The sequence below is a fragment of the Protomyctophum bolini genome (assembly GCF_963924005.1).
Source record: "Protomyctophum bolini genome assembly, chromosome: 12".
Lineage (NCBI taxonomy): Eukaryota > Metazoa > Chordata > Actinopteri > Myctophiformes > Myctophidae > Protomyctophum > Protomyctophum bolini.
This window is the reverse complement of record NC_137873.1, coordinates 30,147,513-30,171,898: the sequence shown is the minus strand read 5'-3', so window position 1 is coordinate 30,171,898 and position 24,386 is coordinate 30,147,513. Positions and strand designations below refer to the sequence as shown.

General features: G+C 47.1%; 1 protein-coding gene across 6 annotated transcripts in view; it reads left to right on the top strand.

Moving 5' to 3' along the window:
* Positions 1–24,386, top strand: part of znf521 (zinc finger protein 521) — a 140,975-nt gene that overhangs the window by 90,379 nt on the left and 26,210 nt on the right. For all 6 annotated transcript variants that reach the window (XM_080778641.1, XM_080778640.1, XM_080778639.1 and 3 more), the window contains one exon: positions 20,625–20,756. In XM_080778641.1, the coding sequence (XP_080634767.1) occupies positions 20,625–20,756 (132 nt within the window). The remainder of the gene's footprint in view (positions 1–20,624; positions 20,757–24,386) is intronic.

Below are 24,386 nucleotides of genomic sequence, written 5' to 3'. Positions count from 1 at the left end.
CCCCCCCCATGCCCCACCACCACCCCCCACCCCCCCCCCCCTCCCAATATGCACTTGGACCCGAGCTCGGGCTGCACCTTTTGTGTTCCGCGGGGATAGGGGGGCCAGATGGAGGAATTTGATTAACCAGCAGTGGAGGACCAAATGTTCAATTGGATACAGAACCAGTTGGAGGGGAGGGTAGGGGAGAGAGGGAGGGTGGGCGGGCGGCAGGGAGAGAGAGAGAGGGAGGGAGGCACTAGGCACATGAGGTGGTGGGGTAGAGAGAGGGAGAGAGAGAAATCTAAAATGGCTGGTCGGTCGTGTGCGCGCTGTGCGCTGGCCAACACTTTTCCAAAGGGGAGCCCAAACAGACACTGAGGTGTAGTAATGCAGGAGCCCTTTTCCAAGTACCAGCTGGGCCTTTTAGGAGCCTCTATATCCCCACAGCAGACACTCGGCAGCCTCCGAGCAGCTTGACTTTACCATATGTGGAACTTTTTTTTCCTCTTCTCCACTGCTCCACCTGGTTTCCCCGGGGGAGCGGTGCCGCTGGGACGCCGGAGGCAGGTGAATTGCTCTTAATGCAAGGCACTGAATCACTGGGCCAACAACATGAGTGGAAGTCGCCTGGGGAGAGGAAATGGATCTGCGGAAAGACTGGCGCGGACTGGCGCGACCTTGGAGCCGCGGTGCCCGCTGCGGAGCCGAAACGGGGCCGCGCGATATGTCATTGTGTCTACGGTTCCACACACACACACACACACACACACCTCCGCTTTAATAATATCCACCGTCGTATTTCTTATATAACGTTGGGCACGGATCGTTTTTCCAAAGTGCTTTTTTAAAATGGAACTTAATCCATTTGTAAACTGACTGTGTGTCTTTCTGGAGCTCCATTCAGTGCCGTCATGCCATGATGCCGCTGGTCGATTCCAAAGCCGCAATCTGAGTGTCTCTCTGTCTCTCCCACTTCCCTTTTAAAAGGCGTTTCGTCATTGTCTCAGTTTCAGCTGATAAAGATATTGATGTAAATGTCATGCTATAGTATTTAGTAACTACCGCATATAGCTGCTTTTAGGTCCGTGTCATTTTAATCACGACGGCGTATTTGTTGCGCTTCGATAAATATCACAGCGGCGTGTCTTTATTTAGTAACGTCAGCTGTCTGGTTGGTTGGTGTGGTTGGTGATAGATAGAATCCAGAGCAGAACAGAACCATCGGGTCAGACGGGGGCAGCTTTGGCTCGGACAGACAGTGGGGGCGTGGCCACTCTCTCCTGCCTGCACCTGTCTACGTCCAGGCAGTGGCACAAAGCCAGGGGTCAAGGGTCACGGCAGGGGGGCTGTCAAGGTCAAAGGTTTATCACTCTCCGAGGGGTCCTGGAGCCATCACTCAAGCCCCAACACCTCTCCACACCACCAGGTCTTTTTTTCCTTCTTTCTAATCCTTCCAAATGGCTCGGTGCAAAACTCCCTGACAGGCAGCGAGCAGCAAGTGAAACAAACTGTGGGGTGTGTGTGTGTGTGTGTGTGTGTGTGTGTGTGTGTGTGTGTGTGTGTGTGTGTGTGGAGCTCTAAGCCATCAGCTGGAGATTTCACTTTGAAAAGATCTCGCCGTTCTTTTTCTCTCTCTCTCCTCGCTGCCCTTTCCACCAATCAGAGGAGCCGCCAGAGTCCAGGCACCCATAGCGGGTTGCCCTCTGACCCTGCCAGCGGTTGTTGGTTTGTTTTGTTCGGGGCATTTCTTATTTATTTTTTTTACCAGAGGATGGGGCTAGCTTTTGACAGGTCAGGCAGCAGAACTTGGACGAGGTCTTTAGCAGAGACAGCCGGAGGCGGAGGAGGAGTACTAAAGTAGAAAAGGCTCCTGCTCTTTCCCCCCCTCGCTGGCCTTCCAGTGCCAGTGTTACACCCATAATAACACCGGCCAAAGAAAGGAGAAAACCGGGGCTGTCAAATTCGAAAGCTCATTGAGACATGTGGAAAACGGCCCATTTTGGGGAGGGGGTTGTCGTGGGGGTTAAAGTAGGACCATTCATGCAAAGTCAATTCCATCAGCAGACTGAAAAAATTCCTTGATACCCCTGTTTGCGCAGCTGTGCCCCCCGATCAAATTACTCCCCCTCCGACCCTCTCGCAAGTAACACCCCTCTCCTCCCGTCTGCCCCCGGACACCGTTCCCTCCCCCCCCTCTTCTCAATGAGGGGCTAGAGCCTTACTATAGGGGGCTCTCTGAGTCACCAGGGATACCGAAAGAGGTATTGGAAGGGAAGGTGTGGAGGGATATGGGCACCCGGGGGAGGTTTGGGGGGGCAGCGTAACCTGTGGCGCCCCCTATCGGCGGTGGTAATTGGGGCAAGGCATGGGTCAGAGGAGGGGCCTGTCATGTGAGTGGGTGAGGGTGCAAGGCTTAAGGAGGCGAGGTCCCCCGAGAGGTTGACGGGACTACTAACCGTCACGCTGTAGCAGCAGCAACTCTTGACAGGCCGTTGGGGGAACGGGGGGAACGGGGGGGGGGGGGACGGGGGGGACGGGGGGGGGGGTTGGATCGAGCCTGTCAGCTGTTCCAACAGCGTCGAGTGATCGCGGATCGTTTTCCGCGGGGACTGTTATTACTGAAGGCTTTTCTTTCCCTCCGTCTCCGCCTGTTTTATTTTTTTGGGTGCAGGGGAGGGCATGGGGTTGTGTGTGTGTGTGTGTGTGTGTGTGTGTGGGGGGGGGTGTATCAGGGGAGTGGTGTTGAGGGGTATAATTGAGAGCACAGAGGGAGCTTCGTCTCTCCATCGTATGATTTGGAGGTGAAGACAAGCGCCCGCGGGGAGCCCCCTGACTGTCAGAGCATTTGGGGCGCACTACGGTGCAGACTTCAATAAAAACACACAAAAAAAAGAATTCCCCCCCGCGAGGGCGCCTGGCTGAATTCGCTGACGTCGATGTAAAAAAAGAAAAAAAAAGATTCCTGCTTTTTCTGTGAATCATTTAGTACGCGACCCTGCGTTGCTCTACACAGCAACGTGACAATAACAGGAAACACCCCCCCAAACCCACCCCCGTCCTTTTAACAGAACGAAGAAAAAAGCAAGAAAGAATGCCAACAAACTGAATTATGTTTTCACACGTGCTATTTCACACATCGATCACCTCCTGCCACTTACCCACCTCTCTCCTCCTCCCTATCCTCGGTGTGCTCTCTTTTCTCCTCTCTCGCTGCATTCCCGTCATGACAAAATGTCAAACATAAGTGTGTGTGTGCTTGTGTTTGTTTGTGTGTGTGTGTGTGTGTGTGTGTGCGCTAGCATACGTGTGTGTTTTCTGTTTGGTAAACCGGTACTTGCCAAGTCGGCAGAGCTGTGCTATAAGGCCGCTACGGAAGCATGGCCACGTCGGAGCACAGATCTCTGTGAAAGTAACACAAAGTGTTTGAAGGTGTTGTCACGAGCTCACAGGCTCCTGCTGTTTGTGCAACGCACCGGGGGGAGATGACACCTTCTCAGCCCCCCTTTTTGTCTCCTCCCTTCCCTTATTGATTTTATATTATTTTTATTTACTTCGTTGTTCACTGTTTAGTCGTTCGTTATCACTTGTATTGTGGTTAAGAAACTCAGCGTGATTTTTTCTTTTTGACAGAGGGGGTTGGTTGGTTGGCGTTGCGGTGTGTATATTCAGAGTTAAAATTAGAGAGTTGCCTTTTCACCGTGCAACTCTCGGAGACATCATGTCATCTTCCAGAAGCTGTGGGGAGTCTGCCAGTCACAGACAGCGGTGTGTTTTAATCATCTCAGTCCCACTTGGCGTCGAGGCTGACGGATAGAGTGAGGGTTCCCTCCCCTGGACAATACCACAATCCTAGAATCATCGCGCAGCAGAGGCACATGCAGGCTCTGATGTCACATGTTAGCAACCGGTTATAAGAAATATGAGACGCTTTCTTCCCCCTCAAAGTTAATGCCAGTACAAATTCAATGGGGGAATCAAGCGATGTCTGTCTTCTTGTGTGTTGCGGAGGTTTTTGAAGACGCGCATCACAAGCCCTGTTTTTGAAATATTATTATGATCTTGCGAGAGAGATGTGACAGCCGCGTCGGAGATTGGCAACAAAATAGCGAGAATTTGTCACTATAATAAGAGAAACGCCACTGATGGAATAATCGAAAACCCTCAACATCTTAGCGGCGGCTTAATGAGCGAGGTCTCCCCCCAAGCGAGCAGTATAACAATGGTGTTTTGTAATTCTATAGCAGGTCTAATACTCCAAGGAATTTAGAATTTAGACAAGTTTTCTTTATGAAGCAAAGTAGGTTGCAGTACATTTTTCACACAATAGCTAATCTCATATAATGATTATTGCCATGTTGTGGTAGTGATGCCGTTGTAAATGTGTCCATTTTGCGGTCTTTCTCGGAGCGCAAATAAACGTAGCTTCACGGCAGTTCCAATTAAAAGGTACCTACTGCCTAGATAACATTTTCTATGAAAAAAAACAAAAAACAAAACTACCATAAAACCTTTAAAAGGGTGTGGAATAAAAGCATTGCTTTTCTTAAATAGAAATCATTTCATTTCAGTGAATCCGTCGGCCCATAAACACCCAGCCGTTGTCCATGTGTTTTCATAAGGTACTTTCTATATCCTAAATATATACTCTTGGCAGGCAGCCATTGCATTACAAATATTGCATACAGTAACAGTGCTGCCTTGTAGTGGTGGTGATGATAGGGAAACAGTGAACCCTATGCAACATGGGGGTGTTTTAAAAGTGTGACATCTAGTGGCTAAATGTGGACTATTGCCCCTTTTAATTAATGGATACTTGCCGGTGTTGTGTGCCGAATATACAGTAGCAGATCTACACACTCACAACTGCGGTGGTGGTGGTGGTTGCGACACGTCGCTTGAACTTGTAGATCGATACATTTTTGGCACATGCACGCCGCCCCGGGTGCGCTGAGGCACAGTTGAAGCTGCAGATTGCCCTTTGACCCTACAGTGTGTGCAGAGCATGGCCAGCAACACTCCAGCCATCCTAGCTCTTCTCTCCTTTAACCCCCTCTAGCCCCACAGCCTGAGCCAACTCCCCCCCGAGGGGCTCTCCAGAGATCTGGCCTCTCGTTTCGGTGAGAGCATCCTCTGACAGTCTTAACCCCTTTTGGCCGGGAACCCCTGTTGGTGTTTTAAGCATTATGTCATGCTTTAGCTATTGAAAAAGAGCAGATCTACAAGCTCATATGAGCTCATATGAGCTTGTAGGTCTGCTATTTTTGAAAAGTCATGACAGTGTGGCGCAAATCTTTGAATATGTATTTCAGAGCGAACATTTTTAACTAAAATATTGGCTTCTGGGGGGGTCCCTGAAACTACATATTTTGAGATGGGGGTCCGTGGCCCAATAGAGATAATTCTGTGGGTCCTTGACATGAAAAAGGTTGAGCACCACTGACATTTTTTTTAGGATTTAGAAGCCTTTTTTTTTATCGACCTCAGTCCAAAATGGGTTAATGGACAAGTAGTCTCTCTCCGAGGCCAGGAGAGGAGAGCTCTTCTTGCTGAAAAGACCACTCTGTGGGCATGTCTGTGGGATAAGTACCGTTTTCTCTCCTCTCTCTCTCCCGGTCTCCGGACCGACCCCATCCAAGGTTGTGTTTACGGGGGGGGGGGAATTAAACGGAGCCATCAGAGAGCAGAGAACACAAGACAAGACAAGGGGGAGGGGGAGTGGAGGAGCAGAGCGGAAAGTGAGGATGAGAACAGGGAGGGCCGAGGCGGCGCGGAGGAGGCTCTCGTTGCATCGCACGGTCCGCAGTGAGCCTCCCGAGACCCCCTGCTTTTAAAATGTTGTGGAGATTGTCCAGGACGTTTTTACTGACACATTTTCAATTGCGTACTAAGAGTTTTGCAGCCAAGTGTTGTAGGGAATTGCGACATGCATTTTGCAACGATTCTATATCTATTAGGCTAATATGTACTAGCAAAAATTGCATTGTATTAAAAACTGGTTATTACAGTATATATAAGACATTACCTCCCAAATACTCTCCATTGTCTGCTTCAGCTTTAAGGTGTACTGTACATCTTAAGGCTTTTTTTTCTTCCAGAGAGCAACTTATGGCCCCCTAAATTGAGCTTTAAACAGAAGTACTTAAAGAAAAATATTCCTTGAAGCCCCTAAGCAATTAGTCCAGCTGCCGTGCCTTTGTCCACCTTAGCCATTGTGTTCTTTGTAAAAGTCCTTCTCTTATGCTTCCACTTACTCCATCCTCTGAGACGCCACTGGGAAGTCCAGGGGCTCCGAGTTGAACCCACAGTTGGTTTAAGTGTAATGAAATGTGTGTCATGTCTTTGGCTCCCCCTCACCCCTGGCCCCCCCTGAAAGGCAGCCCTGCCTTTGACAGGAAGGGCCTCTGTGACTGTACTCTGCACTGATCTTTGGCCCCTCCGGGTCCCGCCGTCCACTATTTCAGGACGACTTCCCTGCGTTTTGAGAGTACAGTATAGACTCGACCATCTTAACGCATGCTTCAGAGAATCGACCGATGGAGAAAAATAGACAGATCTGATGCCTCGGACAGCTAGACCAGCCTTCTGGGAAATCCTACTCTGATGTCTGGATGTACAGTATATGTATAGAGAGAGAGAGAGAGAGATATGAGGAGTTCCGGCCCTAATCATATTTATTAATATTTCAGGACATGTTTTGGATCAATATGAAGCCAATTATGGAAGACCTACGTAGATTGTACAGTTATACTTTATATTTACTGATATAATATACAGTACATGTATTAACCCAATATATGCCAGCCAAACCCGGAATATCTTGGGTTTATTGCTTAAACCCTCCTTTGCCAACCCCCAGAAAAATCCATTGGCATTCATACTGTCTGTCGTGGTTTAATTAAATAACCTAGCTAAGAGGATGAGCATGTGATTATTACGATGATATGTAACCCATAATAATTTGTCCGCGACCCACAAACGGGTCCCGACCCACTGTTTGGGAACCAGTGGTCTTAATTGATGCTACCAACTACATCAGAGACTATACTGTACAGCCCCTCGGTGCCTTGCACTGTACTTCATGCCCGGATAAAGTGTAGCTGCACACGTACTTTAGAGTTTAGTCTATAGTTTCCTCTATTTCTATTTTATTTTTCCTTATTTTTTTTATCATCTTTTTTTATCTCTCAACTCTTACCCCGTGTAACTTTTACCGCTTACGGCTGCTGTTGCTACTGCAGCATCAGGCATTCCCAACGGGCATCCATGCGACCCAAAATGGTCAATTTTACACTTGTGTAAAACACTCTTTGTTTTCGTCCTCTTCATTTGATTCCAGCAGTATAGTAGAGATAATGGAAACTATGGCAACGGACGTCAGGTGCAGCGACTGCAGAGGCATACAACAAGCTGAGCCATATCCCAGATGATGCACATTTGAATTTGAACATACAGTATATATTGACTCAACTCCTGGTATCTGTTTGTTTATCATACATTCTATCTTTATGCAAATGAGGGTGAATTGATCATGCATGGAACACCTACCTACCTTGGTGTGTGTGTGTGTGTGTGTGTGTGTGTGTGTGTGTGTGTGTGTGTGTGTGTGTGTGTGTACAGTGTGTGTACAATGTGCTTGTAACTTGCGTGTGATTTCCTTTTATTATTATTCTGTTTTTTTTGGGTGGGGGGTTATTTCATTACATTGATTTGCGTGTGCAGTGCACGTACTGTACGTTTGCATTTTCACAGGTGCGCGCAGCTGTGCGCGGCGGCGGCGGCGGCGTGTGTCCGCGCATGGATCTCGCCACTCGTCGAGAGCGTGCATGTCCACTACTATATTAGTCCACTTAGACCTGGAATGCATCTGTCTCACCGAGTGCCACGCTGCATACGAGCTTGTAGATCTGCTATTTTTAAATGTACAATCACACCCGTGTGATTGTACATTACACGCTCTTATCGTCATACGTCATCATCATACATCATTCTGGCCAATCACAATTTGCGTCCTCACTTTTTTTGTCTTCAGTGTTTGTGTTTACACACTTTTGTCTTTAATGTTTGTGTTTTCACACTTTTGTCTTCAATGTTTGTGTTTTCACAAACCCTCAATCTAGGCCCCCTCAAAAATCATGAAGAATATTTTTTGAGGTCTTTGACATGAAATGGTTTGAGAACCACTGTTATAGAAACAAGGTTTTTGCAGAAAACTGTCAAGATTGAGAAGACATTGGTACTAGAATCCGGTCTCATCCGGTCTCAACGGGTTAGACAGAGTGAGCGAAGGGGTGCCGGCTCAGCGTGTGTGTTCTGCTGTCTGTTCGGAGCTCTCGGCGCCAGCAGGGCGCGCCATTCCAATTTACCCATCAGCCACTGAGGCGGGGGGTAAAAAGCGCGGGGCTTCGCTGTCGGAGATTTCACATTCGAGGGACGAGATTACCAGTCAGGGGACCTCCTGTGTGGAGGTGATGAGGGAGGGAGACTGCAGGGGCACATAGCAGCGTGGGGGGGTGGGGGAGAGGGGGGAGGCTGGGGCTGTTGGGGGATGATGTTGGGTGGGTGGAGATCGGTGGGGGGTGGGCAGGCAGTGGTGGGGGGGGAAAAGTACTCACATGTTTTACTTAAGTAAAAGTATCAATGCTGCAATGTAGGAATACTCTGTTACAAGTGAAAAGTAAAAGTACAAAAGTATTGGTATTAAAATGTACTTGAAGTAACAAAAGTAGAAAGTGCTCGACTTTAATGTCCCATTTCATGTTTTCAAATTGTGAGCTTGTAGATCGGCTTTTTTTCAAATGGCCGAAATGGGCTTAGTGGTTAGTGTATGTTTTGTTAAAATCTACAAAGTAAAGTATAGTAACTAAAGTTTTTAAATAAATGCAGTGCATGAGTAAAAGTACAATATTTGGAATCCGACATGCTGGAGTAGAAATTTGAAATACTCAAGTAAAGGACAAATAACTCAAAATTGTACATACGTAAGTAAATGTACGTAGTTGCTTTCCACCACTGGGGGTAGTGTGGGTGGGGGTAGGGGGGGTGGGGTAGGGGGTAGGCAGGGGTGCGGGTAGGGGGGGGGGGGGGGGGGTATGGGGGGTAGGCATAGCACGACTCAAAGCCACCCTGGAAATCTGTGGGCCCTCTGTTTTCTCTCTCTCTCTCTCTCTCTCTCTCTCTCTCTCTCTGTTTTCTGGGGAGCGTAGCTGCCAAGCGGCACATCTGTTTGACACCAGGCTCTGTGGTACGCCAGTCAGGGGCTGTCTCTCCCTTCCATGAGCCACATCTCTCCTCTCTCCTCCTCTCCTCTCGCTGCTGGGCGGTTGTTTCTCTGGATCCGCACTGGTTGTTGCCGCCGACGCCTGGCGTCTCACGCGGCCATGTTGTTAAGACCGTATGCTGTGGTTTATAAATAACACGAACAAGGCCGATACACGCCGCTAAATCTGACTTTGACTCGGAGAATGTAAAAAATGTGGGTATTGGGTATACATTTCTCTTATACTCTCAGTGTTGAATTGAACAGTGAATTGAAACGAGGTGACAGCATGAAAACAAGCCATGCCTTATTTATTCCTGTCCTTCTTGTGCTGGAAAGATAATGTGCATGCTAAAACGTGAGGGACTGAATCATGGCGGAGTAAAGTGGTGGCGGATAGTGGGCTAGTGGGCTACCTATACCTACTGTACCACCACAGTCACACAGAGAGAGAGAGAGAGAGAGAGAGATCCAGTCTGCTGTCGGCTGTGTTCCCTCAGTCTGCATTTGAGTGTCGGCCAACTTAGCTCTACAGTATGGCTGTTCCAGAGGCCCCGAGGCCTGTCGGAGAGAGAGACGGGACATTCCAAACAGCATAACTCATTCTTTTTACACCCTTCTCTGCTGCCATTAGTTAATTATATGCAGGTGTTTTCCTTTTCAGTTTTTTTTTTCTCGTGCCGTAGTAGAGTCTAATAAAAATGTAACCATAAGTATATATATAAAGCTAGATAGAGCGGGAGAGAGAGAGAGGAAGGAAGGGAAGGGAAGCGGAGAGAGACAGTGTGGTAGGAAGTACTAGCTGAATGTGCTGCGTGAAGCAAATTATGGGCCCCCATGTAGATTCATCAGTTCTCCCTGCTGGATTAAGGAAGGGCCCTTCTAATGAAGTTCGCCCCGTCAAAATGAAGGGACTAATTCTGATTTAGCTGAGGTAATGAACTTCCCCTCTCCTAGTGAGAGCAGCACCATGGGGCGAGAAGGGGTGGTGGTGGTGGTGGTGGGGGCGGGCGGAGGGAGGGAGGGGGGAGGGGGGCAGAGCAAAGGGGAGAGTGGCAGTGAGAGGCGGGAGGGAGGCAGGGCCATGATGACGACAAGACAGCACAGAGTCACTGAGGAAGAGGGAGGACAGGGAGAGAGAGAGAGAGTGAGAGAGGAAGCTGTATAGGTAGAGAATATGGGAGAAAGGAAAAAAAAATTATGCAAAATGCCTGTCTCGTATTTGCTGAGATGTATTAAATTTCCAGTGCGGGTGCCCGTGTTATATAAAATTATGCTAATGTCTCGTTGGCCCCGCTGCGAATGGCGGCTTGCTGGTCTCCGAGCATGCGTGGCTTGGCCGCTACACGGAGCGCGCTCAGTGGGACTCGCCTTTTCTATTAAGGAAAACCTCTAGACACCTGATGATGAATTCTCTCTCACCAAATGTTCCCCCCCACCCCCCCTCTTCTTTTTTGTGTCGAAAATATGAGCGCTTTTCTAAATGACTTTGGAGAGCCCGGCGTGGCGCTTGGCGGCCTGTGTCGAGCAGAGGGGAAGGGGGGGTGGGGGGGTCCCTCTGCAGCCGGCTAAGGGAGTCAATTAAGGCAAGCACTGATAATTATAAGCCGGCAGAACGCAGGGGCTGGCTAATTGTACAGTGTTCCATGCCGTGAGCCCAGCCGAGGGGCCTCTCGCTGCAGCCATCTCTTTCCCCCCTCGCTCCTTTGTGTGGACCACCAGACCCCATAGAGCCCATAGAGAGACCTCATGCCTCAGTCTGACACAATGCCGCAACGAGGGCTTGTGGAGGAAGCCCGGGCATGTGCCCATAATTAACTTTTTACATTCAGGCCACTCTCGACTCTTTCGAGACCAAGAAAGACAGATTCCTGTTACATTCATTCCAAATTTCGTTGCCGTTTTCTTTTTTTTCTCACTTCCTTTTGCCTTTTTCGACTATTCTTGGGGTTTTTTTGTGCATTCACACGAGCAGACGCAAAGATACAGTCAAGTCTACCATTCATTGTCAATGGAAGCCAGCGACATGACGACGCAAAGACACAATGATGCATGTAGCTGCTCCAAAGTGATACTCCCATTCGTCTTTGCGTTTGCCCGTGTGAACGCAACATTACTCCCTGTTTTTCTCCCTTTTTCCTCAGTAACTTTAACTGAGCTGCAGAGTTGTGTACTCTGAAAAAGGCTAGGGTGTAGTAGTAGTAGTCACTTGACCTTTATTTCCTTCTAACAAGAAAAAAAAGCACCCGGCAGTTTAGAATAGGCATGGATGGAGTAAATTAGAGCACTTCACCACAGAATGGTGTTTGTGTGTGGCTGCAGGGGGTCCAGTGCTCCCGTGCAATCCATCTACTGCAGCTCTGCACTGTTTGTCCCCAACGGACCTCCATACCTGCCTGCAGCTGCGGCGCCTACACATCATTCGTTAACAAGTCTTCTGCTCTTGCCTTTGTTGTTGTAGATTTTCCACGCTCTTTTCTCCCTTTCTCTTCCACTCAGCCTCGGTGACCTACACACAACGTTCATTTGACCGAGTTTTAGCCATTGTGTTGTTATTTCATCGGTGAGAGCAACAGTAAATGTATTCTGAGAAGATAATAAAAAGGCAGTCTATCTCTTCTAAAAAAAACATGCTGTGTTTCAGACCGTATCACAATGTTCCCTTTGACTATTAACAATTTAGGCATTTACCAGACACTCTTAATCCAGAGCGATTTACAGTAAGCAAGAACACATACTGTACAGTACAGCACATTGTAATACATCAAATACATAGTCATCAATCATAAGCAAGCTAAGAACATAATATCTGTAGATTAACATAATAACGGTAGCTTATCTGTACAGTGAAGCTATGAGTATACATTATAGAGTGCTATCTTTACATAAAATGATATCTAAATTGCATAAGTTGTGCCTTTGCATACGCCTGTAAGGTCGCCAAGGCTAGTGCAAGTGCTACGGATTGAACAATATCCCAATGTTGAAGACCAACCATTCTGCATTCTGACATGTTTAGTCCAGGGACTACTCACAGATTCTATAACTTGAGACTTGAAACTTCTCAAGTAACGTCGAAAATAGTCTATGGAGAAAAGATTTTAATGATAGAGAAAATGTTTTTTCTCTAAGGAGAAAATGTAAATAAACAACAACACAGCCATTAATGGGGGAAAGGGTCTATGTTTATGTATGATGTCCAAAGCTTTTGAATAGATGCATGCCATGTACTGTAATGATGGTGGTATGATCCTTTAAGGTAATTGCTAATCATGCAGATGAATATGCATGATTTGTTTTGATCTTACTATATTGCCAGCCATCTTCTTCATGCTGTGACCATTCTGTATTGCTCACTAAATATAGCCAGTTCACTGCTAAATGGCCAGTTCACTGCTAAATGGCTATTTAGCAGTGTAGTAGTGTAGTATTCCGAGAAACATGCACACTCTTTGCGAGTAAGTCAAGTGGAAATGTCTATTCCGCGCAGTGTTGGAGAAGGCAGGGTGGGGGGGTTGGACAAGTCCTTATTTTCCTGTCCCCGGTGTGATTGTGGACTTCCAAAAGGTGTTGTAGATGGCTGCTAAACCTTTTGTAACGCTCATTCAAGCGTTGCGCATGTTTATCTCGACACAAAAAAGCTGTCAGTTCGGAGTTCTCAACCACCGACCCGGTAGCCAGGGGAGCTGTGAGGCACTTAATGTAGGCACAGAGTGGCTGATCCTAGCAGGAGCCTAGCCCTGCTCTGATTAGCACCTCCAACGAGCTGCCATGCATCACAGCTGACATTCTCCCGGAGACTTGTTCCACCCAGAATCCCTTGCTCTCTCGCTGCGCGAGAGGGCGTCTCCTCCACCACTGACTACCACTGACATGTCAAAGCCGCAGCTAACCTCGCCTCGCACCTCCCCCCCCCCCCCCCCCCCCCCCTCTGGAGGTTTGGGAGTTGAGCGTCAGGCATGCCTTGAACATGGGACCCTGACATGAGGTCTGTGGTACCTTTCTTTGCTATCCTATCTTGTCTTATCTCGTTCTTTTCTTCTTATTCTTCTTTTTTTTTAATGGAGAACGTGCCTTTAAGGCATGCCCACTTTTCTGCCAGCAGCCTCGGAAGAGTCTATCTAGAGCTATTGAATTATGGCATAGTTTTGACATCATGTGATTTCATTAGCCGGGCCAGACCCGCATTTCCATCACTGTCTATATAGTACATTAACTCATTGATAGAACGGGGGATGAGTTTTCCGAGGTGCCGTGATTAAATCTTGTACTTTAATTTCTTGCATTTTGCACTTCACTCACTCTGTCCTTCTCAAAGTGAGAAGGCGAGGAGATAGATATTAGCAATGTACCCCCCCAGGCACCGGTACTCCAATCAGCCTCGGTCCAGGGGGAGTCCATCCCCGCGCGCGGCGCTCCCACCTACCACCTTCCTATATATACCCCCCCATCCATGGCATTCTGCAGTCATTAATGAGCCTTGTATGTGCTTCAGATAAAATGAGCCGATTTCCTTACAAGGAAGTGCTTTCCATCTCAGGAGAACACACAGCACACACACGAAGGTGGAGTCAATTTGTATTCACCCATAATTCCCTGGGCCTTAATCACTCTGATTTTCCCCCCATTATCTGTTAATGGATAGTTCCCACAGAGAGGAGAGAGAAGTAAACCCACCTACTGTTTACAGGCCCGAAGCTGTCTAGCTATCTGCCACCATCCACCATCACATAGCACAGAGTCTGTGTACACGGCAAGCGTGTCCGCTTGAAATCTAAACTCCTTTTGGCTTATTGTCACACATTTGTACATCATCACACTGAATATAATTCGACAGATGGTGGAATTGGAAAGCTAGTTCGTGCCCGAGGACACATTCCTCAAAAACATGAAGTCGGGAACATTCGGAACAGGTTTTGTATTCCTTTCATCTCGGGGGCCGAAGCAGGAGTCTGAAAACCCTCACCTTGCAATGACCCATGCTAGTTTTTGGTCTGTTTTTAGTCGGGACGGAGTGTGTTGTGTTTGTCAGCGCCTTTTTTTTCCTTCTTCGTCTCCAAAACAACTCTTGATGGCTACTAAATATTCTCAATTTGTCGCCCCACTTGTTTACTCATTACTTTCGGTGAGGAAGTGACTTGATTGATGTCCTTAATATCATTTGTTAGAGAGTGGCGCTTCGGCAACGCGCAGGCAGCTTGGGTCCCTTTAAGAGCAAGCTTTAGAGAACCATTTCACTGTGCCCCAGAGAGACGTGTAAATCTAAGTATCAGATTTTTCTGTTCCAAAGCCAACGGCTAAAAGTGATCCTGAACTCCCCTCTTCGACTGGAGCTTCTCCTCGGCACAATTGTTTAAATAGGGTAGGGGGCAGTGTGCACGCACGGAGTGCGGGTGGTGTGTGTAGTTCAGGGGGGTGGGGGGGAGGGAGTTTTTTAATTAAGCAATGCCCACACTTAAGTGCACTCCATGAAGAGAATTTTAGACTGTGCTACTTCAGTTTTTGTCTTTGCGTTGCCATGTAGTGCACTACGGGGTCAAGTTCACTGTAAGCTGTGCTTGGGGCTACACAGTAAAATCCTCATTTAACTATTTGTAAATCTGAGGCCCCTTTTCCACCAAAAGCACCTTGGTTCTGGAACTGGTTCCGTTCTAGATTCATGGAACTTTGGTGCTTTCACGGAACCGGTGGCCATTTTTTTTTTGTTCCAGTTGCAGAACCAACTTTTAGAGTTCTGAACCAGTTCATTTTCAGTGGAAAGACTGAACTGGTTCACTATGAGGTGGGGCAAAAACAACTGGACCAGTTCAACTCTGGTGGAAGAGGGGCCTGAGAGTGTACAAAGGGGGCCCAAAGGATCTATTTGGTTACATTTGTACACTCTCTGAGTTATAAGTGAACAGGGATCTTACATAGAGACATTCACCGCTCACGTTGGTACAAAAGTTCACAATCATAATTTATCATTGTTACATAAACCTAGTTAACTGAACTATGCAAGTCGGACCAGCAAACTCCAGAGTTCCAAACAACCTTCAACAACAGCGTCTGAACCTACGCCGTAAATAAAAATAAACAGAGAATAGGAATAAAGACAATTCTTTTTCTTTTCTTTCTTTTTTTTTTGTAATAGTTTTCCACAGCACTCTATCTCTCTTTCCACTTTTCCTCCTCTCTCCTCCTCCACATGGGAGAGATATTAGGCGTTTGTGTTTTAAGGAGCTGTGAAATACATAAACCATGAGCCACAGGAACGCCGGGCCCTGTGGATATGCAGATGGGCTTACTTTGCTGGTGTCAGGGATGCTTAGAGAGAGCAGGCACAGGAGCAGTTCTCATCTAAAGGATTTTCTTAGGAGTGCAGAGGGACAGGGTGGTGGCAGTGGAGAAACACTCAAGAGACCTGGGGAAAAAAATGAGTGGGAGGAGGGCGGGCAAGAGAGAGAGAGAGAGAAGAGGAGAGAGAGAGAGAGATGAGGAGAGAGAGAGCTGACGGTCCCCTGTGGCCCTGTAACTATATCCAGAGTCTGCTCGGCCGGTGCAAGGAGAGGGGTGGGGTGGCGTGGGGTGGGGGTGAGGGGGCTCGTGCGCAGGCCGTGCTGATTGGGCAGCCCTGGAGAAAGGCTGGGGTAGTGACAGGAAGTGACCTCAGTCCAATGATGGGAGCTATAGGGGCGAGTGGAGCTGACTTCCTCCCCTGGCTCTGGCTATGAAACAGGCTGCCATGCAGTGTGATCCAACTCTGTGCTCCCCTGTCGTACACACACCCACCCAGGCCCTCTACAGGCTACGTTACAGCTATCTGCTCCCCTGTCGTACACACACCCACCCAGGCCCTCTACAGGCTACGTTACAGCTATCTGTCCCCCTGTCGTACACACACCCACCCAGGCCCCATACATGCAATGCGTTGCATGCATCGCGACGCATTTTCGGCTGTTTTCAAATGTCCGAAATGTATATATGGCTGAAGTGGTTTTGTAAAAAAAAAAAGAAATCTAAACTTGCAAAGCAACTACTAGCTAAAGTTTTCAAATAATTGTAGTGGAGTAAAAGTACAATATTTGGAGTACTGGCAAATGAAGTACTGGCAAATGGAAATACTAAAGAAAAAAAAATAGTAAAGTACAAATACCTCAAATTTGTACTTAAGTACATTACTTAAGTAAATGTACTTACAGTAGTTACTTTCTACCACTGCGATACATTGTCGTCTCTCTTTCGTTCTTTCTTCTTCCCCTCTTTTATAATTCAAAGCTGCGATCCAGGACTTCTTGTACTGAATAAATCATTTCAAGTTAACCAATCTGTATGGTAGAATATGTTAATACAATATATCTGTCACATCTGCATTGGTTAACCCATTTTGGGCGGGAACCCCTTTTGGTGTTAGCATTATGTTATGCTTTAGCTATTGAAAAATAGCAGATCTGACATTTTTAGAATCTGATCTCAGGTCAGAATGGGTTAAGATGCGGTGGCCCTCCCTCCCTCTTCCATTAAGACATTTCTGCCCCGGTGTCGCCGGGTAGTTTAGGACATCTCCTGGCCCACTGTGGCAATAACGTTGTCTGGAGCAGATGGCACACCGTATTGGACACACCATCCAGTGCCATCGTTTTTGTCATTCGGAAAACGCTGGAATTATCTCTCTCTCTCCGTCGTAGATTGAGAAAACGGGACATAAAACTTAAGTATTGTAGCTGCCTTTAAACTCAATGCTAATTTTAAACAATTTGAAAGTACCTTAATGGCCTACCATACTCATGTCATAACAATCCACACCAGCGATGCACCTCTTTTACAGACATTTTGTATAGAACATGTTTTTCTTTATTCTCTCCCTTTACACACACACACACACACACACACACGCATGCGCACACACACACACACACACACACACACATGCACTCATATGCACATGCAAGGTCAGACAGGCAGGTGCAGAGCTATCTGCATAATGAAGCGGGCCAGGTCTCCGAAGGGACAGGAGTGTGCACGAGGGTCAAACGAGGCCTGCGCATATGGCAGGGGAGCAGATCTATGAACCCTGCGGCGTGCCTGACCTCCGTGGCACACCCTCACACAGATAAGCAAGCTGAATGGAGATCAAAGGGGGGACGCTGATCAAACCAGTGTGGCACGCACGTGCGTTGCGCCTGCGTGGAGGCGGCGCTCGTGTCACTGGCCTCTCTTCTCCCCCCCCCCCCCCCCCCCCCCCCCTGCATATGTCATCGGGTTACATACGCAGGAGCATGTATATACAGTATAGGCTACAATGTGTCCTATGTTTCTAAATGAGAAGAAAGGGGGCCGTTCTTGTCCTTATGCAGGACGGTCATTGTCTGCAGCCTGGCTGAAGGCATTGGGGGAGAGTACGTTTGGCACTCCATGTGTCTGTCCGTCTGTGTACAGATTCTGTCCAGAAATACACAGATACACAGTATCTCTATAGTCATGTGATCAAGACGGATCTGTCCGGTATTTCATATCCCATCCTAATTGGCTAACATTGGTCTTACAATTTTGCAGAATTAGCACGTTTTGAACAAAATGCCTCAAATCATGAACGCAGAACGTGCCATTTGAGGGACATTTTGCACGCACATTCCTACTAGGCAGAGGAATAAATCCCACCCTTTTCACACTGGCCTGTAATAGCACCACCAGCAGGGGGACTTTTGCAAAACACATTTTTGTAACAGCATTTCTCATATCATGACTTTGAATGTCGAATTGCCATCAAAGGCGTAAGAAGAAATGGCACCCTTTTCACATTGGCCTATTATAGGACCACCAGGAGGCCACGATAACCTACCTGGCCCGGCGGAGCTGGGCCTGTGCACTTTTGAGGAGCACTTTTTCTAGTTTGAGATACAAAACCTTTTGGCGTTGCTTTGAACCACTTCAAACCTGGCGTCCCTGCTGGATTTTGTGCTTGCCTTTTATAGGTGAAAAACATTTAAAGGGACATTTCACCGCTGGAAGAAACGTAATTGACTATTTTTTCATGAATTTGAAAATAGGGCTTAAGTGGTTAAGAAAGGGGTTGTCCCGATCTGATCACGTGATCGGAAATCGGGGCCAATCACGTCATTTTCAAATGAACGGAATCGGCTTGGGAGCAAAGTAAACGTGATCGGGACATCCCTAGTATCAATATTATATCCATATCATGATATTAGACTGGATGTTGTCTGTGATTTTATACAGGGTTATTATGCAGTGCAGCCATAACCCTGCGTCCATGTATTATAAAGAATAGATATTAGAGTCTAGAGAGGAACATATGGAAAGTGCAGAGCAGCACATGTTCAACATGTACAGTATTCTCCCCTTGTTTCTCTTGGCACCGTGAGAGATGTTTCCTTTCTCTTCTCTTCCCGGAATATCAGAGGTCATGGAGTTGCAGTTGTCACGCTCGCTCGGTCTCAATTTAAAGATCTTTACTGTAGATAAGATACTACTGTATGTATCGTGAGTTCAAAACCTCACATGACAAGATCCTTTGTTAGGAGGGGAAAAGCCAGCTTCATGGAATGAGACTAGAATACATTTAAGGGCCTAAGTGTTTAACATTCTCCACGACATAATTGGATTTTTAGAAATTACCCAATTGTCACGATGCCAAATGATTCTATTCAAGTGCAAGAGCCTCTGTTGTTTAATGTGAGCTTTGAGCAGTAAACAACTACGACTATGAAAGTGATAAAAGGGAAGCGACTTTGTAGTGAGTGAAATGTGATTATAAAATAGCGACCCACCTGCGTAAGCATGGTCTATTCCAGTTCTTTGTAGATTATTGTTTAATGTAGAGTCAGACCGATATATTGGCCATTATTTAACTTTTTCAACATAATTTCTTTCAGCAATTATGCAACCAATGTGTCCGTTTTTGAGCGGTGTAGCTGCTCCAATGCACAGCTTTGTGTGTATGTCTGTCTGTCCGTATGAGCACGGTATGTCTGTTTGAGCACAGGGTGTTCCGTTTGAGCACATCACTATAGGTTAATTATAGGCATTGTAGATTTAAAAAACAATATATTGTTTATAATTGATTATACACTTTTTGACTAAATATCGGTCAAAAACATTGGTAATCGGCGGTGTAGGACAAAATCAGGATCGGCATCAGGCCCGAGAATCTGGCGTCGGTCAGGCTTTAGTTTAGTGGGATAATGTTGCCAGATTTGCCCCCCACAAAGTCCATTTGGTTTAACCCTCTGTTTTTGCATCCTCCAAGAATAGAGAGAGGCCACAGCTGGTTAGGTGGATTTGTGTGTTTGTGTGTCTGGCACCCAGGGCCCATATTGTGGGCACTGGGCTGTAGTAGAGTCCAAGGGATAGGTCCTCCAATGGGTCCCCGAGGCCCACCCCACCCCCCCTCTCTAGCTGGCCTGATGCCTAGTGGCTTCACAGGACTTTGATAGAGCACTGGCCTAGCCCCATGGCAGAGTGCACGTACGGTGCTTTTTATTGACGCACAGGAGATGGGCAGTTCCGCGGAAGTCTGAGTCAGCGGATCGTTGTGCAGCAAATGAGCGAGCAGGCCCCGCTGTCTGAATGCCATTTATTTGAGCTATCAACGTGGCCTCAGCTGAGGTAGTCTAATGTTGAGGTCGACGTGTGGGGAATTCTAATGGCAGGCAGACAGACTGGGACTTAGATCTGCATTTCCCCCCTATTGCCTTAAGCGCGGTCTCACTTTATTAATAATTTTGACAAATGAACGTGTGCTGTTTGTAAGGAAGGGCTGCACTGTACTGACAAACCCGACCAGTGTGTTGCCATGGCAATACAGGGTGAATGTGGAGCAGGAAAAAATATTTTGGTTTTGATTTGTTTTAGTGTACATTCATGTTTGTCTGCCTGTCTGTGTATATATGTGTATCTAGTATCTATGTATGTACTGTATGTTTGTTTGTCTGTCTGTCGGTCGTATATTTAATGTACAAAAACTCACACTTTATGGGCACATAATAACCTAACTTTATGTTAGGTTAACTTTATGTTATGTCATCTACTCATCTTATATTAATGTTTTGTTCCCTTTATTTATATAATTTTGTCCAAATCTGAAAGTGTATAGCTACGTAAATCAAGCTACTAAATTATTTTCATTAAGTAATGAGCAATTAGAACACCCGCTGCTCATCCAATTTACACTTGATGGGGAAAATATCACGTGGTATATATTTTAATTTGATCATTTATTTTGTCTGCGGAAGTGACAGGCATAAAACATGAGTGAGGTAAATCTCTCATGGAGAAGGAAAGATGAAAGCGAGGCATACTGTAGAGACGGCTTGCTCCTTTCTTTGACACTTTGTGCTCCGATTATTCCACCTCTTATTCCATTCTCTTTTGTGTCTTTTCTTCACAGAAGAAGGCCTGAACCATGAATGCAAGCTCTGCAGTCAGTCCTTTGACTCCCCGGCCAAACTCCAATGCCACCTGATTGAGCACAGCTTTGAGGGCATGGGCGGGACCTTCAAGTGTCCTGTCTGCTTCACAGGTGTGTACTCTGTGTGTGTGACGTGTGTACTCTGTGTGTGTGACGTGTGTACTCTGTGTGTGTGACGTGTGTGTGTGTGTGTGTGTGTGTGTGTACTCTGTGTGTACTCTGTGTGTACTATGTGTTTGTTTGTGTGTGTGTGTGTGTGTGTGTGTGTGTGTGTGCACGCACGCACGCACGTACGTTTGCGTGTACAGCATACACACATGTGCATCTGTGTCCATGAGTTATGATGTGTCGTGTGTGCGTGCGCGCGTGCAAAAAGGTAACTAGCTTCTAAACGAGTTGGGATAAGGTCAAGAAAGTGGACCGACCAAAAACTTCAGCAGTTTGCTGATGCGCGTGGCTTTTTATTTAGTCAAATTGCCTCCAAATCGTCAAGACGCCAAGAGGTGTCATGACTCATGAGTCGAGAGGGGGAGAGAGAGAGAGAGAGAGAGCGTGGGGGGGCAGACGGTGTGAGCGGAGTGGAGGAGGGAGGAGAGGAGAGAAGGAGGAGGCAGAGAGAGAAAGGGAGAGATGTGCTAATTGTGGATGGCGGTGGTGCTGATAGCTGTAATGATCTCATCTGTCTCTGTGTTGGTGGAGGTGGAAGGTTCCACAGTCCTCCTGAGAGGATAGCGGCCTCCTTCAGTGTCAACAGGGTTAACTATCTCTATAATGAAATCTGCAAAGTCGTTAACTTGGGCTCTTCACTCTTTTCTCCCTCCTCAGCTCTTTATAGTCGCCGTGCACTCGCTCTTTTCTGCGCGGGTCTTCTTCAGCTCATTTCGATCAGCTTTGAAGTATTCCTGAAGAGAACGCCCGGTTCTTGTTCAGAGCAGGTGCGTTTGCGACAAGGCCGTAGACATAGGAGAAGGAGGGAGACCCGCACATGCACAGCCACTTGCTGCTTCAAGAGCTTTCTATTAAAGAGCGACGTTTCGGGTCTTGCGACCTTCCTCAGGCTTAGTTCACAACAGGCTGTCAGTCAGTGTACCCAAACATTAGCGCCAAGAGGCGGCAAGATGCCGCCTAGAGCAGGTGTCTCATCCGGGTTTTTAAACAGCTGGTGGATGGAAATGACGCTCGTGCGCGGCTACAACATGTCGGCAAAGCGTTTCCGGTTATTAAACATACGACGCGTCTGTATGTTTGGGTACACTGTGACAGAGTCACTAAATACATTTCGAGAGGTGTGGACCACCAATCAGAATGCATACTGTATATGATAATCACCAACAGATAGCAGTTCTGTAACATGCCTTATGGATCAGCTTGAAGTGAAAGGTTTTTTTCTTCCACTTCTTCAAAACCCGTTTGCTTCGCTTCTACTCCACTTGTCATCAATTAGCGTCATTGGCTCTCATTTAGATGTATCGTTCCTCGCGTTCTTTTACCTCTACGCTCACCCTACTTCGTTCTAATCCACGTTTATTCTTGCGTCTCTCCTTTCTCAAACCACCCCCCCAACCCCCCCCTCATCGACTCTCCCTTCTCCTCCTTGTCGCTGCGTTTGGCCTTATCTCTCCCTTAGCAGAAGCTTATTGATATCCCCCCCCTCCCCTCACAGGGGTCTTGGACATTTAATATACAGAGCATGTCTCCTTCATCTGAGCCTTCATTTTCCACCGCCAGCTTTGACAGACAGGCCACCCGCCCCCACCCACACACCTCCACCACCAGCCCCCCCTCTCCCTCCGCGCCCATATCGATCACAGCGGCATAAGAGAGAGGGAGAGATGCAAGGAGGGCGAGAGAGAGAAAGGAGATGGTGAGAGAGAGAGAAGGAGATGGTGAGAGAGAGCAGAGAGAGAGAGAGAGAGCGAGAGAGAGCACCCTCAGGACAACTGGTCGTAGAGCAGATGGAAGGTGGGCGGGGGCAGACCACCGGGAGGGCGGAAAGGCCTCCCCCTGTTGGGGGCATAGGGGACCTGCAGCTGAGAGAGAGACTGGCTGACAGCTGTCCACTCTGACTTTAACAACAACAAAAATCGTCGTTTATATAACGGTCTGTTGATTTCCCACACATTTGACTTACTGTACTCACTACTACTATCTAACTGTAGTGTGGGATTTGCATATATATACTATATACTAATACGTGTTTGATGTCAAATGTTCTATGAGCCTTAAGTCCTCATTTAGAGAATTGAAATGTAAATATATAATACTAAATTAGGTGATTTAAAAGCAGCTCTGCTATTTTGGGAGGGGAAAAAAACATTATTTGTTAGAAATTTAGAAAAGGTTTGCCTATAATGACATAGTTAAAATAGTGACTGTGCAGCAGGTGACTGTGCTTCAGAGATATTCATATTTCTTTCTAACCGTACTGTTTACAACTCCTAATCACACACTTTCACAGGACCAGCATTGTGTTACAATAGTGATGAATTAGATTCACTTTGGTCGTCGTCGTTACTCGTTACAAATGAGGCTTTCCGTTCAGCCTGTTGACGTGTATAATTTACCGTGTTGCTTATTACACAACGTGACAATTTCACCTCACGATCCATTGTTAACGAAGCGCGGTCGAGTTGTCATCGCAGACGACCCTGTCTTTGGCACGCTGTCTGTGAGTTGGCAACTCAAAGGGAATCCCTGTTTCAGTCAGACATGCAGTAATGAATGTGCACATGAAAGTGAAACTTTGATCAAAGTAGGTGGTGGGTTTTAGTGCTGGCAGTGACGGGGTGGGGGGGGGGGGGGGGCAGGCGCGTGGGTTCACTTGAATAGCAAGGTCGTCTATTGCTTTTTTTTCTCCTTTTCTTTTTTAAGATGATCCCCTCTCCATGTTCACGTTTTTTAGCTTTATCCCCTTATCCCCGTGACCACAAACTCCGTGGGAGGCTGGAGAATGACAAGTTATTGTCATTCTATAATCCTGGAACGCATGGTGTGTCACCTTAGCTTTTACACACTTTAAACCATCATTTTTAACTTTATAGCTGTTGAAAAATAGCAGATCTACAGGCTCATACTACTCAGCTACGAGCTGAATCTTTTAATATATATATAATCTTTCACGGTGAACATTTTTAACTCAAATCTTTGCTTCTGGTGGGTCTCTGGAACGAAATATTTTGAGATGGGGGTCCGTGGCAAAATACATTTTGAGGGTCCTTGACATGAAAGAGTTTGAGCACCACTGGCATACTGTAGAAACATTCAGTCAGGATTTAAAAAGGCATTTAGTGGAATCTGGTCTCGGGTCTTACTGGGTTAATTTACCTGATTATATCCTCAATCCCGTTAGAGGACAGGACAAATCATTACACCAAACGAACTGAGGGAAATGGTGGGGGGGGGGGGGGGGGAGTGAGTCACAGCCAGGAGAGGAGAGGAGAGGAGAGGAGAGGAGAGGAGGAGAGTAAACTTGGGTGAAGCTAAGATGGCTTCAACAACTGGCAAGTTGTGGATATACGACGAGATGAAAGGCGGGAAGAGGAGGAGGAGAAGAGAAGCACGCAGGGGGGAAGGAGGGTAAATGGGAGTGGGGAGTGGAGGAGAGAGAGAGAGAGAGAGAGGTCCATAAGCCCCCTGGATGATGAGAGAGAGAGAGAGAGCGTCTGACTCTCCCAGGACAGATTTGACAGGTTTCAGAAGTGGGGGAGCCTCCAGCTAGACGTGTCTGCCTCACACCCTTAG